Source organism: Heteronotia binoei, chromosome 8, assembly GCF_032191835.1.
Source record: "Heteronotia binoei isolate CCM8104 ecotype False Entrance Well chromosome 8, APGP_CSIRO_Hbin_v1, whole genome shotgun sequence".
Lineage (NCBI taxonomy): Eukaryota > Metazoa > Chordata > Lepidosauria > Squamata > Gekkonidae > Heteronotia > Heteronotia binoei.
In genome coordinates, this window is record NC_083230.1 from 47,243,496 (window position 1) to 47,261,458 (window position 17,963).

Sequence of the window (17,963 nt, forward strand, 5' to 3'; positions counted from 1 at the left end):
GTTTCCTTTGAAGCCTCTAAATTTCAGCTGATGGGAAAAAACTTGAGTTTCCAAGATAATTACCCTCTCTCAGATCTTGTGCCTCTCTTTGTAGCTGGTTTTCTGTCTATAAAGTCATTCCAAGTGTCATCACTGCTTCAGTTTGTGCTTCTGTCTTTTTAACTTTAATAGATTGGTCTTTCAGCTGATCTGTAATCGGTTGGATTTTTTCATTAAGAGTATGATCAAGTTTCTTCAAAATAGAGCTTTCCATGTTTTGTAGAGAGTCTTTTAGTATTTTTTGTAACAGCTTGGAAGTTACTGGCTCATCCTGTGAATCTTTCTCTTTTTTTGGAGTTTTCTGCCGCCATTTTCTTTAGCAGCGCGATTTCTCTCTCGCCTCAGGGCTTGTGTGGGCTGCTTGCTGTCTGGCGCTGAGTTTTTTCAGTAAGTTTTGTGCGGTGCCACTTCCCCTGTTCTTTCTTTGAATCCTAGGAGGCTTTTGTTTAGATTTGCTGTTATTTTGAGCGGGTGGGGGAGATCAGGCTGGGAGCCAAAGAGTTAGGCGTCTGCTATGAAGCTTCCCAACACTCCAAAGCATGTTTCTTGTTTGATTAATTCAGACCTGATATGCAATAGAAAGACTTTTTAAAAAAATGTTTTGAAAGGAACAGCATCCAGACCTTTAGATAGGCTCACCCCTTTTAAACTGTTTTTTGACAGAAACAGCACGCAAATCTTTCCTTTCCATAGACCTGTGATCTCCAAGTGGCACCTGGAAATCTCCTGCTATTACAATTGCTCTCTAGACAATCCAAATCAGTTCCCATTGAGAAATGGCATATTTGGAGGGTGGACTCTATGACATTATACCCTGCTGAGGTCCCTTCCCAAACCTTGGCCCCCAAAATCTCCAGGTACTTCCCAACCCAGAGGTGGCAACCGTAGGCTCCTGGAAGGCAGAACTTAACTATCCGTCATAATTTGTACTAGCATTACCTAATGAAACTTTCCATGTTCTTCTCCCCCTCTAGTTGAAGTAAATTCCACTATTGCCAAAGTAGACAAAATTAAGTAGTTGCAATAGTCCAAAGCAAAATCCAAAAACAAGAATAGTACCAGTAGCATTGGCTTCTCCTGGTACAACATTTATCTCAGCGACCTGGTAACTAGGTTGGTATACTATTATTAACTCCCAGCTACCAACCACAATCAACTAGGCCAGAAGGAGGAAGAACAGCAGTCATCATACCAGGGCTGTAGCCAGGATTTTTCCAGTCAGGAGGCACTGGAAGAACTATGGTGTGTGTGACAAAATTAAAAATAAAAACCAAAAATACAATAAGTATATTTTTAAAAAACTTCCCCTGTCTCCACCCACCCTGGCCAATTATCCAGGAGGAGGAGATGCATGGGGGGCACAGCTCCAACAAGGTTTCAAATGCAGTCCAGCACATGTGGCAACCTGTCACTGCCCCCAAGATTGAATGGATTGGACCAGTGTGGGGATGGTGGGTGGGACTGGTGAGGTCATGGGGTGCAGGGCAGAGTGCCAGCAGGCAGGGCACTGGCGTGGCACTAAAATAAGAAAATAAGGTCTGTGACACCATCCCTTCAGGAATGAGCACCTCCCATGCATGCTGTGACAAGCCACCTCCATCCAGACGAGCAACCACAGTCTCTCTTTCCTCTCTCCCACCGGTTCCTCAACACCACCCTCCGCTAGGCTTCCTGGTGGCCTCCCTAAGCCTGCCTGGCTTAGCAGCCCCCTGCATAAGTTCCCACCAAAAGGGGGAAAGGTGGGGGAAGCCAGTCTCTGAAATGGCCACCCACCCATCACTCAGCTCTCCTCATGCCAGCCAGTCAGCCACAATAGCAACAACTCCTCTCTTCATTGCTATCTTCTGGGCTGAGAGAAGGTGGGCAGGAGCAGTCTGCCAGCTGGTGAACGTGGCACAGGAGGACCAGATCTGAAAAATAAAATAAAAATGGGAAGGTGGGGCCTGGGCTGGATGGGAAGTCGGGTGCCTTGGCAGGAAGTTGGGGGTGAGGCTAGGCTCAAGGAGGCCCTACCATAGCCAAGGGCCTGCATCATGCCTAGATCCTGCTGTATCTGACAGTTCCTCTCAGCTACCAACTGCCATTAAAAGTTGGTCTAGCAAAGAAATGCAGACAGGAAGTCTTTCATTGTACCTGGAATTCAGCTCTGCCTGAGACTTGGGATGTCCTACTTGAGGGCTCCTCCTCCCAGTGGCTGCCATAATTGGGATCAAATGGAGAAAGGCATTGTCCACTAATTTATATTTAATCAATATTTTAATTACAGTTTGATTCCTGCTAGCTGTTCTAAGGAACACTTTTTGATAGGAAAGCTGGGTAAAAATACAATGTAAATAATTGAGCTGACTTCAATTTACCCCCACAAGAGTGCTCGTGGAAAGAAAATATGTAAATTGGATTTATAGGCATTACCTCTTGATAAAGCCTATCATGTCCTTCCAATTCCCAAATTTATGCCTCAACTTTTATCTGACTTGTTAGGTGAGCACGAACACTTTCCATGAATAAATACAGCATAAAAATATAAACAATACTTACTTAAAAGGAAATATAACATGTAACTGCATGATTCTAGAAAGAGAAAAAACGAAGACCTGGGGTGCCTGTAGAATCACAGAGGTGTGTTTGTGTGCATAATCTGTTGTGCAAAAGAAACAAATTATGAAAAAATGAGATTACAAAAAAGTGACTAGATATAAGATACAGTGTAGATTGTGAATATATTTATGCAATTATCCAGCAGGAGATCATCTTTTATATAGAGATTAGAAACTGAACTCTAAAACTTAAAAAAGAAAAGTTGGGGAAGCTTGCCTTTGATTACAACTGCTTATACCTATGGTCTCAAACTATTAGAAACACTGGATCTAATCCATGAACTCCATTCATCCTTGTTTTTTTAAAAAACAAAACAAAACAAAACACAAGGATATGAAGCCATGATATAACCATAAGAAAATGAAAAACTCTGCAGGGCATGTGCTCATTGTATAATTAACAGGGGTGGATGAAGGTACAAAGTGAACCTGAAGCAAAATTTGTACTAGAGCCACACCTCATTGATGTTTTGCTGTTTAAGCCTGTAATAAGGACATGAGTTTATCTGTGTAGTTCAAAGTATGTGCAGTATATATCATTCTAAAATCACAAAATTACAAGATGTGGTGTTATACAATAAATTGTACCTTTTGGAAGTGATGGGGGAATGAACAGTATATTCGTCCCAAAGTATTCTGAAGATAGTTATCAAATTGAAGTCATATCCATGACTATATGACTTGCTTATTTATGTACTAAAACAAGTTAGAAATTGTTTCACTTCAGTAAATGCAGGAGGAATATGTTCTTTATATTTTCTTCCATGGAGGATAGTGAAGCCAGATTGAAACATGATGTTCCCAAAGCAAAAGGACTCACCTGTGGAACTTGCATGGCAACCTGTTTAAGCTAGGCCAGTGATGGCGAACCTTTTAGAGACTGAGTGCCCAAACTGCAACCCAAAACCCACTTATTTATTGCAAAGTGCCAACACGGCACTTTAACCTTAATACTGATCAGTGTAATACCCAAGGTAGCTTCCAGACAATACTTAAAAACATAAACAATCAAATTTAATATTGTAAAATCAACTAAAAAGATATATGCCAGACATCACCAAGAACACCATGGGCCAAAAGAAAACAAAAAGACATTCCCTCCCCAACACAAATCAATTAAAAGACCAGAATATGTGGAACGTTTTCACCTGGTATCTAAAATGCAGTAGGGTTGATGTGTGGAATAGGAATTCCATAAAGGAAAGAAATGGGGTAAAGGAAAGGGAAAGAAATGCAAAGATAAAGGGAAAGCCCCCTGCAAAGCTCCACGTTATGGAAAGGGGGAGAACGAAGGGCTGAACATTAAAAGCAATTGGAAAAGGGTGGGGGATATATAAAATGCATGACATGGTGGGAAAAGAAGCAAAGATTACAGAAAAGGCTTGGAAATGGGAGAGAAAAGAGCAAAAAGCATAGTTGGAGGGATATAGAAGTTGAGGAAAGAAACACAGAAAACACCAATGGGTTGCCCCCCACCAGGCTCCTGCTGAGGCAGCCCTGTGCACTCGAGGATGCCTCTCACCCATCTGAAGCAGAAGGGAAAGGAAAGAAAACTCTCCCCCCTCCCCCAACCCCCCCCACACATTGCATGCATCTATGCCCCCTCCCCACATCAGGAGACTCTGCAGAGTCCACAAGCAGGAAGGGAAGTAGGGCGGACCGACGTGTAGGGGATCCATTCTTACCACTTTCTCCCTGCCTGCAAATAGCAATTAAATGTACATTTAATATATTTAATAGCAATTAAATATACATCTAAGGCATGTGATAATAATTAGTTTTACAAGTACTTGCCAGCATGGCTCTAACTAGTAATTTTGCTTATAAATGAAATCTTAATTTTCCTGGATAGATTTAAATATATTGTCATAAATAAATGCATTGGTACATTTCTCTCACCACCATTAACATTATCGATTTAAAATTAAAATGAATAAAATAACAGTAGATCCACTTGACACTGGGAAGGGAAGGAGGTAAAGGTGTAAAGCAACAGAGTAGTAGAACAAGCAGTTTTAGTAGCAGCAACAGGAATAAGCTAAGAAAAAAGACTGGAAGAAGGAAAAAGGAAAAAGAAATAGAGGAAAGAGATAAAACAGAAACATTAAGTAACAGAGGTGACCAAACTAGCTTGGGAGCCACATGCAGGGCCTTCACACATATTGTGTGGCTCCTAAAGGTTGAAGAGAAACAATGCAGACTTACTCTCAAGTAAGCATGCTTAGCATTGGGAACTCAGTCAACCTCTGAGCACTGACCCATAGGTAGGTGACTATTTCTGACATGTGTGAAGCGAGGGAGGAGGGCGAAATTGTCAAGCTTGCAAGCTCTTCTCCACCACAGAGATAGAATTAAAAGGGGTGGTGCAGGGTTCCCCCTTAGTTTTATAGCTCTTGTAGGAGCTGTATTCACTAACCTTGGTGTCAAGGCAAAGAGAGATGCATAATGATGCAAATGGTGGTCAGTGGTTTATATGGTACATGTGTGTTCCCTTCTCCCACTGGGGCCAAAAAATAATTTCCTAACCTTTCCCTAAGCTGGTCTTAAGGGGATTGTTATTCCCAGCTTTTGTTTTTAAAGAAGTCTTCTAACATGGCTATGTTGTAACGTGCATACATATGTATTTTCCTCTTTCTGTGCAAAGAAAGTATTAATACTTCTTAATAAAGACGTATTTGTGTGATATCTGTTCATGTCTGGTAGCTCACCATCTTCAAGTACTTGAAGGGCTGTCATATAGAGGATGGTGTGGAATTGTTTTCTGTGGCCCCAGAAGGTAGGACCAGAACCAATGGGTTGAAATTAAATCAAAAAGAGTTTTCGGCTCAACATTAGGAAGAACTTCCTGACCGTTAGAGCAATTCCTCAGTGGAACAGGCTTCTTCGGGAGGTGGTGGTCTCTCCTTCCTTGGAGGTTTCTAAAGAGGCTAGATGGCCATCTGACAGCAATGAAGATCCTGTGAATTTTGGGGGAGGTGTTTGTGAGTTTCCTGCATTGTGCAGGGGGTTGGACAAGATGACCCTGGAGGTCCCTTCCAACACTATGATTCTAAAAATAGAAAAGAATTTCTAATTTTCTGAAATTCTGAAGTGACTAAAAATATAGCACCATTATTTGCTGTTTCCACTACCGACTGCTGGTGGTTCCTGCTTTCATTGCCACCCTTTCTATAAATACCATCATATGTTCTGCATATTACTTTAAGTGCAATGTAGTGTTTCACTGTGTAGTAGCAATGAGATATGTCTTCACCAGTGATCCTGTGTGGCATCCGTGGGAAACATGGCTCTCATCAATCTGCTTCTTGGTACCTGTTTTTCATAGTATTTCCCAGCCCTTTTCACATTCCTTACTTCTTACTTCTTTTAAGCTCGTTTTATCTTGGACATCCATTGCTTCATTCAGACTCTCTCTGTTCACATTCCTTTATTCCCTCTTTTTCTCTTGAGTCTTTCTGCCCTTTTCTCCTACTCAGAGCCGGCACGTGGGAGTAGGCAAACTAGGTGATTGCCTAGGGTGCCAGCTCCCAGCAGGAGCGGGTTCCCCCTCCCCGCTCGCGCTGTCCCTGAGCCTCCAACTGGACTCTGAGGGGTTGGAGGAGCTCTCTCGGCTCCTCAGAGCCCTGAAAGAATGGCGCTTCCTGACATCCCCCAAACTCGGCGAGTACCATGGAAGGGAAGTGCCGTGTGGAGATCAGAGGATCTCCCTCGGCCCCTCAAAGTGGCAGCTGGGCTCGAACTCGGGGCACCTGGGCGAGCAGGCTGTGCAGCCACCTGCTCCATTCCTCCTCTTTGTTGCTGGGGCCACATCTGCCCTGCTGCTGCCGGCCTCTCTGATGCTGGCCAAGGGCTTTGCAGCACAGCACCTCCTCCTCCTGCATGCCACCCCAGCACCAGAGATGCATTTTTCTTTCAATGAAAAAGACACCAAGGTCAGGTTGGTAGCGGCTCAACTCAGAGGACTGGGGGGGATTGAGTGGCCTGGTGCCCACCAGAGACCCCCAACTGCCCCACAGAATCAAGGCATGCTGAAGGTAATGGGAGGACTGAGAGCTTGCAGTGATTGTGATGGGATTGGCAGAGTGGGGTACCAATTTCCTTCTGCCTCCCACAACATCCAGGCTGTAACTATAGCTCCAAGTGTGAAATATGAGAGTAAAGCTGAGAAACACTGGAAGAGGTAAGGAAAGAGAAGAAAGGGCAGAGAAATACACATAAAAACATTAATCTGTGGGAATCAGATCCTTGAATCTATCAAAATCTATTGTTTTAATCTATGATTGTAAGCAACCTTGAGCGCCATAAGGAAGGCAGCTAATAAATGCTTTAAATAAATAAATATTGTCTACTTAGACTAGCAGTGGCTCTCTAGGGTCTCATGAAGAGGGCTTTCAGATCACCTGCTACTTGGCCTTGTAACTGGAGATGCTGGGAGACTTGAATCAGGGACCTTCTGCATGCCAAGCAGATGCATTACCACTGAACCATAGCTATTCCTGTGCATGACTGATAAATGGAGGACTGAAGCTCCCCTGCCCTGTCGGGAAGACCAACCCTACCATCTTAGCTACCTGCACATCTACAATACTGTCATACACATTAAATAAGACAATATTGTACACAGACTATAGACATTCCCAGGACCAATGCCAGGCTTTTTGGCACACTAAGTGAGGCTACCTACTTACACCTCCTCTCCCCTAACCAGTTGAACCACAGCAGCATTAAATTTGCAAACAGTGTCATCCAGCAAGCTTCCATGGCAGAATGGGAGTTCAAATGTGGACTTTTTGTATGTGTTTGTGTAAAGGAAGGCATCACTGACTGAGAATATTAACAGAAGCAGAATCACTTTTATATAAGAATTGCAGATTTATACCCCACCCTTCTCTCTGAATCAGAGACTCAGAGGGCGTTTTCGCACTCACGTTCAGCCGGCGCGACCCCCCTCTTCACCGCGCAGGATCTGCGCGGATTTCGCACTAAATGCCGCGGAGCAGCCGGAAGAGCCGGAAACTCCCGTCGCAAAAGCCGCGCAAACGGAAACTGCTTTTTGGCGGTTTACGTTTGAGCGGCTTTTGCGCCGGGAGTTTCCGGTGCAAAACGCTGCTCCGTGGCATTTAGTGCGAAATCCGCGCAGATCCTGCGCGGTGAAGAGGGGGGTCGCGCCGGCTGAATGTGAGTGCGAAAACGCCCAGAGTGGCTTACAATCTGCTTTATCTTCTCCACCCACAACAAACACCCTGTGAGGTGGGTGGGGCTGAGAGCGGCTCTCACAGCAGCTGCCCTTTCAAGGACAACTGCAAGAACTATGGCTGACCCAAGGCCATTCCAGCAGCTGTGAGTGGAGGAGTGGGGAATCAACCTGGTTCTCCCAGATAAGAGTCCGCTGTAACCACCACTATTTGACCCACACATCACAGGCTCATATCTCCTATATAAATTCACTAATGTCATGTCAATAAAGATTCCTTTTTGTAAGTGTGTTTTTCTTTATGTGGTAACAATTGTTACTAATTAAGCGTACACAATCTGACAGTAAGAAATGTAATAAGAAAATAAACCTCCCTTTCTTGGGGGGGGGGGGGTGTCAGAGTCTGGTCTGCATTGCAGAGCTCAGGTAATGGTTACTAAATGATAACACTGTTGCAAAAATGTGACGGGGGGGGGTTCTAGTTTTGATAGACAAAATGTTCTGCCTATCAGAATCTCCTACCTGCATGTCAATGTGGGAGATTCTAATGGATGAGAAAAGTCACACAAAGGGATCCAGAAGAACTGGGTGGAAACCATAGAAATTAGGGACCATTCACTATGCACAGGGGCAAGAGAAGGAACAGATGGGACATATTTTTTGCTAGGTGTAGAATCTTAAGAGTGATTCTGCTCCTTGTGACCTGTTTTTGCAGCACTGCAACCAGGCAACCTTAATGGGGAAACTAGCTCCAGAAGGGGAGGCTAAATTTTGCATATCAGTTTGAGTTAACCAGCCAGTTCTTTGAATACCTGCGGAAAAGATTATTACCTTAAAAGGTGAGATACAACTACAAATATTCATTTAAAAGAAAATCACCCTGAATTAAAGCAGGGGATAGTTTACCCAGCAGAAAATGCCATACTGTAATTCCATGAGGACTTGGGGGATGTTGAGGAAATAATATTTTCACAGGCAACCTTTTCTGATAGTCATTCTAGTCTGCATGCACCTTGTTGACTTTTTAGATTGCTAGACGACTAACAGGAGTCCAGCAGCACTGTAGAGACTAACAAAATAAATATCCCAGTATAAATTTTCTTGAGTGAAAGCTCACTTCTTCAGATGCATGAAATCGATCAGTTTATAGATGTATACTTCATACTTCTTACGAAGTGAGCTTTCACTCAGGAATACATTTTGTTAGTTTGTGAAGAGACATTTGACTATTTTAACTCAACAAAAACGGCTTTCGTGCGTTTGGGAATATTTCCACACTGGAAGAGAAATGTACCACAGCTTTGACAGGTACCAGTAGCTGCTGCGCCGGGCACAAACAACACACGGCCACGTGACCAGCCGTCAGTGCTTCTGGCGGCACGCTTCGCTCGCCGCTGTTTCTGATGTTTTATTTGGTCAAAGGCTGAGGGGGTCTCCCCTGTCCTGCCTCCTCCTTCTCGAGGCGGCCTCCCCCCTTCCGGCCAACGCCCTCCCATTTTTCCCCACCCAGGGGTAAAGGTGTCCCCCTCCCCTTAAAAGTTACTGCAGCTGAAAGTGTGGGCAGGAATCTCCTAAGGTCCCTAGCCCGAGCAGCTAATTCAAGTCGCACAGCAGACTCCCAGGGCTGGCGGGAAAGGCCGTTTCTCCAGTCTCTCCGCTTTAATTCTGCAATCCCCCTCCCCCGGCCGCATCTTTCTCGCTCTTACTGCTGCTGCGACTTGCATCTCCTCGGCGTGCCTGAGAGACGTGTGGGCTCCTCTCCTTCTCCTCAGCATGTCTTGTCTTTAACTAGCCTTGGCGAGCCCTCCGAAAGGCGGTCGGGCGCTCCCCCCCCCCCACTAGTTGGTTTCCATTCCTGAACAGAAGACAGTCTCCCGCCCACCCAGCCCTCCTGCTCTCTCCTCGCATTTCCAGAGCCCCCCTTCCCCATTATTTTCCCCACACACACCGCCGTCCATTGCTCTATCTTCCGTCCTGGTGCTAAACTGCAAAAAGAGGAACTCCCCCCCCCCCTACAGCGGCGGCCACCAGCACCATCCTCGTCGCCACCAGCACCAACCACCACTACCCTCGCCGCCGCCTCCTCCTCCTCCCTTTCTCTTCTCCTTTTGGCAGCACCAGGACGTCCGGTGTGGTGGTGCTGGTTGTGCTGCTGCTGGCTGGCTAGCTGGGGGCAGCAAGGAAACGTGATCGCCTTTTGCAACGACTCCCCGCCGCCTCCGTTTCTTCCAAGGTGCCTTGCAGAGGGGAAAGCACGAGCGACCGTGGAAAAACTCAAGTCTCCGCGAGCACTCACGATGAGCACACGAGGGGAAGGAGCCGGCCAGCCTTCGACTTCTTCCACGGCTGCCCAGGAGCAACCTGCGACCCCGCCGAAGAGGGGACGAGGGAGACCCAGGAAGCAACCACAAGTTAGTAACCCCGCGAAAAGCTAAGAACAGACACAGACCCGCGGCTGCCGGGCGTGCACGTGGTCCCCCCCCCCTCCCCGCTTCGGTCTTGCAAACACGCCGCGGAGCCGGGCATTGGCAGCGTGGCTGGGTGCAGATACCTAGATGCGTGTGGCGAGTGCAGCTAGTGTTGTGGCGGTGGCGGTGGCAGACCGGGTGGCGGGGGTCCACTTGCTTGGTTCGGACGGCATTGCACAGGCGGGCAGGGGGGGAGAAAATCTGAGCGCAGAAATCCCTGTTGGCAGGCGGAGGTTATTGTGTGTGTGTGGTGGGTGCGCGCTCGTTTGTTTCTTTTTAAAAGGCCCAAACTTCCCTTGGCCTTTCGCTATTGTGTTGCCAGGACAAAGGTTTATTTCACACTAGAACGAGGAGCAGCCTCCGATCCCAGCAGCCAGCGCTTGGTGGGACTTTCGAGGAGATTTTAAATGTGTGTGAGTGAAAGAAAGATTAGAAATTGGGGCTGTCCTTGCTATGTCTCAATCTCCTCTGTGTGTGTGTGTGTGTGTGTGGAGCTGGTCTTTCAGAGGCTGCTGCCGCCCGCGGTCCTGCCCAGCCTCGCGGTTTATGATTGCTCCCCCCCCCCCCCCCCCAGTTCGAAGCCGGGGTTCCAAACAAACTCCCCAGTTGCATGAACAGAGGCGTCTCCATTGTCGGCTGCACGCCTGCACTGCATCTTGTACAACTGTTGGCCCTTTTCTCTGGCAACTCGGTCTAGGCTTTGGAGAAAGGATGGTTCTTGGTGACTCTTGACTTGGGGGCTGCGAGCGAGGTCAGTCCCCTCCCCTTGGCATTTTCCTGAACCCCAGTGTGCCTACTGGTGTTTACTCGCTGCTGTAGTCATTAGGTGTGATGGAATTCTGGCTCTTTAGCTTCACATGGCAGTGTAAGATCCAGAAACGCTTTGTACTTTTTCAAAGTAAACAGGCCAGCGGGGGCACCAGGGGTTTTCTCTACTCCCCTCCTCCCCTTAGAGTGATTTTCTTTTTGTCTGCGGATGCAACCAATTAAGTTTGAAATTGCATCGCGGCAGAGCCTGCATAGGTAAGCTGCATAGTGGAGGGTTTTTTGTATTTTTTCGGCAGTGATTTCCATTTCCTCGGAAGTAACGATTGGTAGTGGGGATTGCCTACAACGTGCACTTTAAACTGACTTCCGCGAGCTTTAAAAAAAGTTTGCTTCATTCATTAGCGTCAAACCACTTCCTTCAGAGCAAATCAAATGATCAACAAACCTATCTGGATTTCGAAATGCAAAACACCTCGAAAGGGTCCCCTTAAGCTTAGGTCGAGGGGAGGGCGAGCACCGACTGAGTCCTCACCCCTACCCCTCCTTTGCAGCCGAAGTGCAATCAAATACCTTTGGGAAACTACAGAGTTTTGAAGTCTCCCGCCTCTGCTGCATTACTTTTGTTGAGCTATCGCGATCACAGTGCTGCTTTCTTCAAATAATCTTTCCCAGCGCCGCCTGTACCAGCTTGTTTTTGCAAAAAAGAAATGAAGAGGGGGTTGTCCTGTTAAATTCGACAACGGAGTGTTTAGAGTTTCAGGGGACTGCGTAGAAACTGCCCCCCTCCAGTATACAAAATTGTTGCTGTTGTAAAGTTATTGTGTAAATTAAGTTCCCTTCCCACCCCAAAAGAGTTTACCAATCTCAAGATTTTTAAAAGTCGTTTAAATTAACAAAGAGCATGTAATTAGTCCTTTCACATCCTGTAATTCAAATGAAATGTTCAGTTTTTGGAACTGGATGTGGAATCCCCCCTTTTAGTACATATGATTCACTGAATAAATACTTGAAATCTGAAAACTTAAATCATATCCATTTAAATGACTCTTATTTACCATCAAACATAGAAGCCATGGAGAGAAGCTAAAACAATTGCTGCTCTTGTACAGTTGAAGGAGCTTGAATCCCAAACACCTTTTACATTGTTTTTTCTCTTGCCAGGATATGCTATAGACTACACCCTCTCCACCCACACAAAATATATAAAATTCCATTAGGTTAGACAAAATGGATGTAAAATGAAAGCAACAGGCCATGGCAAATTCCCTTCGTAACATGAGGGAGATACCTACTTTTTACTTTATCAAAGTATTTTTGTCTAATCTCTTATATGATTACAAAAGCAAGTAATTGGGTGCATTTCAGTTAAATCCTGAATAATCAGAATTACAAAAAAAAAAATCACCTTTGTTAAATAAACTTGCTTGGAATGATGCTTCCCCAGTGTCAGGATGTAAAAACTTGGCCTAGGGTGTAAAGAAGGGCCATTTTAGTTAATGGACACCCTCATAGGTTATTTAATTCTCTTTATTTTCTTTCAGTGGATCACTCAGTGACATAGATGGGTTTTGTGGATGTTAAGTGCTGTAGTGTTTTCTTAGGATCTTTGCCACAATAGCATGTTGTGTTTTTTTGCCCATCTGTCTTTAGGAACCTGCTGGAGAGCCATCTCCTAAAAGACCAAGGGGAAGACCCAAAGGGAGCAAAAACAAGAGTCCCTCAAAAGCAGCTCAAAAGGTGAGCTTCCTTCAGAGCAGGGCATTTGCTTACATTACCATCCACTCATCAGGCACTAGCCAAAGGATTTCACTTATTTAACCTTTGAACCGCAGGGGTTTGTGCATTTTAATAATATTTAATGCAGGAGTGCTACAGGAGGTTCTTGGACATGTGAGGGCAGTTTTCCTACCTTTTGGGAAAGAAACACAATTCTTTGTATGTACCTTTAAGCAGTTTTGCTTCCAGGATTGTGTGTTCTGGAAGAAATAAAGTTTCAGCACTGTGAAATTAATGTTTAATAATAAAGATCTTACAACCTTATGTGTCTTATGCCCAGGCTATCTGGTAGAGATGGCTGTTTTTGCTGAATGTGTTCTTAGGCAATGATGTAATGATAGAAATTAGAATGCTTCTAAAATGTGATTAGAAATTACTGCTCCAGCCTGCCTTTCAGTATTCAGTGATCAGTTGAAAGGAGACCTTAGAAAGAGAGAACTTTTGAACCATCATTACAATTTGAACACTGATAGTGGATAAGGACTAATAGATCTCTCAGTGACATAATTTTTGTCCCCATTTTTGTTTTGTTTTGTGAAGCTTTAAAGCTAAAACTGGGAGGTGAGAACTTTTATTTAAGTGTACAAATGAGACTTGAAATACAAGAAGAAGAAAAATACTTGTTGCCTTAAGAAACAGTTGTACTTAGTTTTGGAAATAAATACAGGATTCATGTTTCTATAGATAAGTTACACAGTAGTTAGCATCAGCACTATTAATATGTAAGTACTGTGTTGAAAACAAGATCTTTCCAAGTCTAGAAGTCAGTTTTAATGCTGATGTATATTCTGCTGTTTGTGAGATACTTCTTGAAAGATGATTATGGTGCTTATAATGATAATTAATTTTTCAATAGGGTTCTTTGGTCTGTGGGAATAGGTCCTTTCTGTTTGTATTAAATTACCACAGCAACTTATAATAAAATGTTATTTAAGGTCTGCCTATGGTTTTGTGCCTCTCTTCTTTTCAGTCTTTTGAATAAAAATGGAAGAAGCCCTTTTAAAAATCTGTCCTTTTGTTTTGCAACTGATGTTAAAAACATATCTTCAGTCAACAAAGTGATATGTCTTTTTAACTAGGTATTTAATAATCTCAACCTCCCTTTATGTAGCTTTAAAGCCATGTTTAAAAACAAGATATAAAACTGAAGCTTTTTAAAAATATCAAACTATCACTGTTGTGAATATTTAAATGCTCAAGCAAAAATAATTTCTAGGGGTAGTCTTTGTAATATACATGTAAAGTTACATAGGCAGCAAAGATATATAAATATGTGTATACTTAAGCAGTATACACACCATATTTACTGAGAAGTGCAACTAATTCATTTCAGTGGGACTTCCTTGAAGAGCAAGTATGCTAAGGATATGTAGGAGTATTAAATAATATACACTTCCATGTTTTTAAACATAAGGTTGGTGATGGCTATAGAAAGGTAATCTGATTAGTGCATTGTCTGAACTTTCAGAGATCACCAAGTACCTGCAATAATTGAGAGAAAAATTTGACACCATAGTTCATAATGAAATTTGATTAATGGCCCAGATCTTTACTATTAAAATCATGCTTCTAAAAAGTTGGACTTGTTATTTCTCTTCTAGGTGATAACTGCTGTTCCACTGGGTAGACGTCCACAAGGTGCTCTTTTGTGGCTTTTCCATTGAAATGAATGGTAATGGTACAAAAGTGCATTTTTAAGAAACATCTGTGTTATTGTATGAGACCGATTCATTTCAGTGGAACCCATGCAAGAAATTCCACATGTCTCTTGTAGGTAAATATTTAGTAGGTTTTTCATAGGTAAATAAACTCATCCTAAATGCCCATACTCAGGAAATTTATTTCAGTATATATATTATAAGATAATTATTGCTACCACTTTTAAAAGTGGCAGCTATTAAGTATGTGCACATGGTAGTAAGTTTCTGGTAATTGTTTATGCATGGATGAATGCCTGGATCTTTTACATTGTTGTCCCATTCATCTGAGTAGAGGCAACAGATTTGTCTGTATAGAAGCAAATTCATCTGTTGAATTGTGATAAATGTAAAAATCTTGCTTGCGGGAAGGCTCCACATGTAAACCATTAAGAACTTCCTGTAAGAATTATTTAGGTGATGCCAAAGCAAAATCTTCACTGGATGCTATAACATCACACCCTTAGTTGTAGTTTGGTTAATCGAAAAATTTGCTAATTCCTTTTTATAGGTTCATGGTTTGGTGGTGCTGGTGGTGGGAGAAATGCTAACTTTTGAACCTAATCGGTTCTATTTATAACTTTCTTGGGTGTGTTTATTAAATCATTTTAAAATGTCCAACTTCCAGAGCAGTGCTTGTCAGCTCTGGCCATCTTACTCATAAATGTGGCAGCTCTATGTGTGGTGAAAAACTGTTGGAATTCTTGGAGTATAATGGGTGGCCTCTTTTTTTAAAAAATAAACTAATTGAAATGTATTTATGCACACAGTGTGCAAGATAAGCGTGCACCACTAGAATTCACAGAGATCTAAGAAGGCACTCATGATTAATTGGTCAGGTATTCTCTTGCAAACTTTTTTTGCAAATTTTATGCACCCTAAATACAAATGTATTACACCATTGCCAGAGAATAGTGAAATATGTACACAAGTAGCTGGATTTTGTTTTGTTATAATTTAGAAGCAAAGTCCTTCTAAAATCTGTTGGGATTGTCCTGGGATGGGGATTGTAATGTGTATTTAAAATTTCCTGGTGCATAGTGATTTTTTTTTTTTACTTGCATGGCTTATGTTTGGATTTAGAAAGCTAGCCTGAGGGCATTTGAAAACAAACTGAGCTTGTTAGAAAATTAGCAGTGTGAAACTTGACAATACATACAGAATGCAGCAGGGCCAACTAAGCAGCTTATTTCATGTCTATTACTCAGATTCCATGGACTGGGCTAATAAAAAAGAACCCTATACAAACCCAAATGGATTTATAAGCTACAAACATGACTTTGAAAAAGATGTTGAGGCTATGCAAAAATTGTAGTAAGAGACAACAGGCACCTGTGTTGTTCTGAAGCAGTAGAACAAATGGACTCAGCATTTGTTCTACCTGAATTTCGTACAATATTCATATTCAGATGCCTATGCTGAACACTAACTGTCTTGCTGGTGAAATAGGTCAGTAGCCCATTAAAGGAAGAAACAGACTACGTCTTTAAAATATTGTTGTATTTTCCCATTCTGCATGCGCTATCACTCATAGTAGCCACAATCAGAGTTTAAGGAAGAAGCTTAATTATCAAGTATAGGCTCCATCTGTGTTCCAGGCCACCATGGCTTCTAGAAATTTAATTTTGGCACGTAGTATTTTCAGCAGTGACTTTGTTGCAGCATCTCTTGACAGTTCTCAGTGGAAACACAAAAGGTTGGATCCAGACAGTTTTTCACTAGTGAACAAGGGAGAAAGGTCTCCATTAACCACTAAAAAGGCTATATTTAGGATAATGGGACATGGCTTAATACAACTAAAAGCTTATTTATAATTTTGCATCAGAATATTTTCTTGTCACCACATCAGCGTCTGGAAGCGGCAGGGCGGATGCGAAGCGACTTGACTGTGTGAAAGCACCAAGCCATCCCAAGCAGCTTCTGCCTCCCCCCCACCTTAAAAACTGTATGAGCTGTTGGGAGCGCATGAGCACTTGAGCACTTAACTTGTTGGGGAAAGAAAGAGCCGTCCGGCTTCTGAGGCACCTCCACATCCGGAGGCACCTGGCCGCCTGGCAGATGGGATGCAGGCACTTTGCTGGGGAGCGTGCAGAGGCTTCGGGATGGCTCTTTTTGAGCCAACCCAATTCGGGATGCCTCCCAGCTGCCCCAAACTGCCCGTCTGTTATCACCCTATGAGTGGGCTAAGTGTCCATCTGGACATAAGATGAAGCAGTTATTTGACTTTTCAAAATATGCTGATCTGCATAGATCTGTTTCCCCCCATGCTGGTTTGATTGTGATTATTCATTTTTTGGCTACTTAATTTCCATACATTTCATATAGTTGCCCACCTATATCAAAGTTGCACAGCAGGATGGAATGTTTTAATTGTAATTGTATTTTATTGGTTTTAAACTGTAATTATAAATGTCTGAACTGACTGTTAGCCGCCCTGAGTGCACTTGCGGAGAGGGCAGCTTAGAAATTTAAAGTAATAAATAAATAATGTTTAAAGAAAGCAAAAAAATATGTTTGTTTAAAATTTTGTCTGACCTTTTCACAATGCTCAAAGCAGTTTACAAAATATAAACATACGCATTTTAAAAGATAGTTTAGCATGTAAAATACATTAAAACTGCAGCACTATCCTTACTAGCTACCAAAGATATTCAATAGTTATTTCCATTAAAGGCACATAGAAATAATGCTGCTTTATGCTGTTTATGGAAGGAAGAGAGTGTAGGAGGGCCTGTAAAACAACCCTCTTCCGGTTGGCATATAATTAATTGTGATCGGAATGCCTGAATATTAAATCTCGAACATCAGATTATTGAATACTGGAAAATTTGAAAGACTGATTTAAGGAAACGTAGCATAGTGTATATCGATGCGAGTTTTATGTATTTTTAGGTTTTTATGTATTTTATTGTATAATTATTAACGTATTTAAATTGATTTTTGTTAGCTTTTTTCTGTTGTAAGCCGCCCTGAGCCCGCCTCGGTGGGGAGGGCAGGATATAAATCAAAATAAATAAATAAATAAATAAATAAATAAATAAATAAAATAGGAGCTTTCTATAATATATCCGGCAGGCTGTTCCAAAGTGTAAGTGCTGCCACTGAGCACTATGGGCTGTAGCTGAGCAGACATGAATAGAGGGGACTGTCAGAAGTGAGGCAACTAATGTCATTAGCTGGCACACAGAAGCTTTATCAGCTAGGGGTGGCCAAACTGGCTCAGGAACCACATGTGACTCTTTCACACATATTGTGTGACTCTTGAAGCCCCCACTGCCCCGTTGGCTGGCTTGGAGAAGGCATTTATTTCTTTAAATCACTTCTCCAAGGCAAGCTGGCTGGCAGCTTGGAGAATGCATTTAAAGTTAAAGTTGCTTTCTTTCCACCTCTCCCCTATCTCCCTCCCTTCTCTCAAACATCTAAT

The 17,963-nt window shown here is 43.0% G+C and overlaps 1 protein-coding gene across 2 annotated transcripts in view; it reads left to right on the forward strand.

Moving 5' to 3' along the window:
• Positions 1-9,878: 9,878 nt before the first annotated feature.
• Positions 9,879-17,963, forward strand: part of HMGA2 (high mobility group AT-hook 2) — a 227,438-nt gene continuing 219,353 nt past the window's right edge. For both annotated transcript variants that reach the window (XM_060245010.1, XM_060245011.1), the window contains exons 1-2: positions 9,879-10,241; positions 12,717-12,803. In XM_060245010.1, the coding sequence (XP_060100993.1) occupies positions 10,128-10,241; positions 12,717-12,803 (201 nt within the window). In that variant the 5' untranslated portion in view covers positions 9,879-10,127. The remainder of the gene's footprint in view (positions 10,242-12,716; positions 12,804-17,963) is intronic.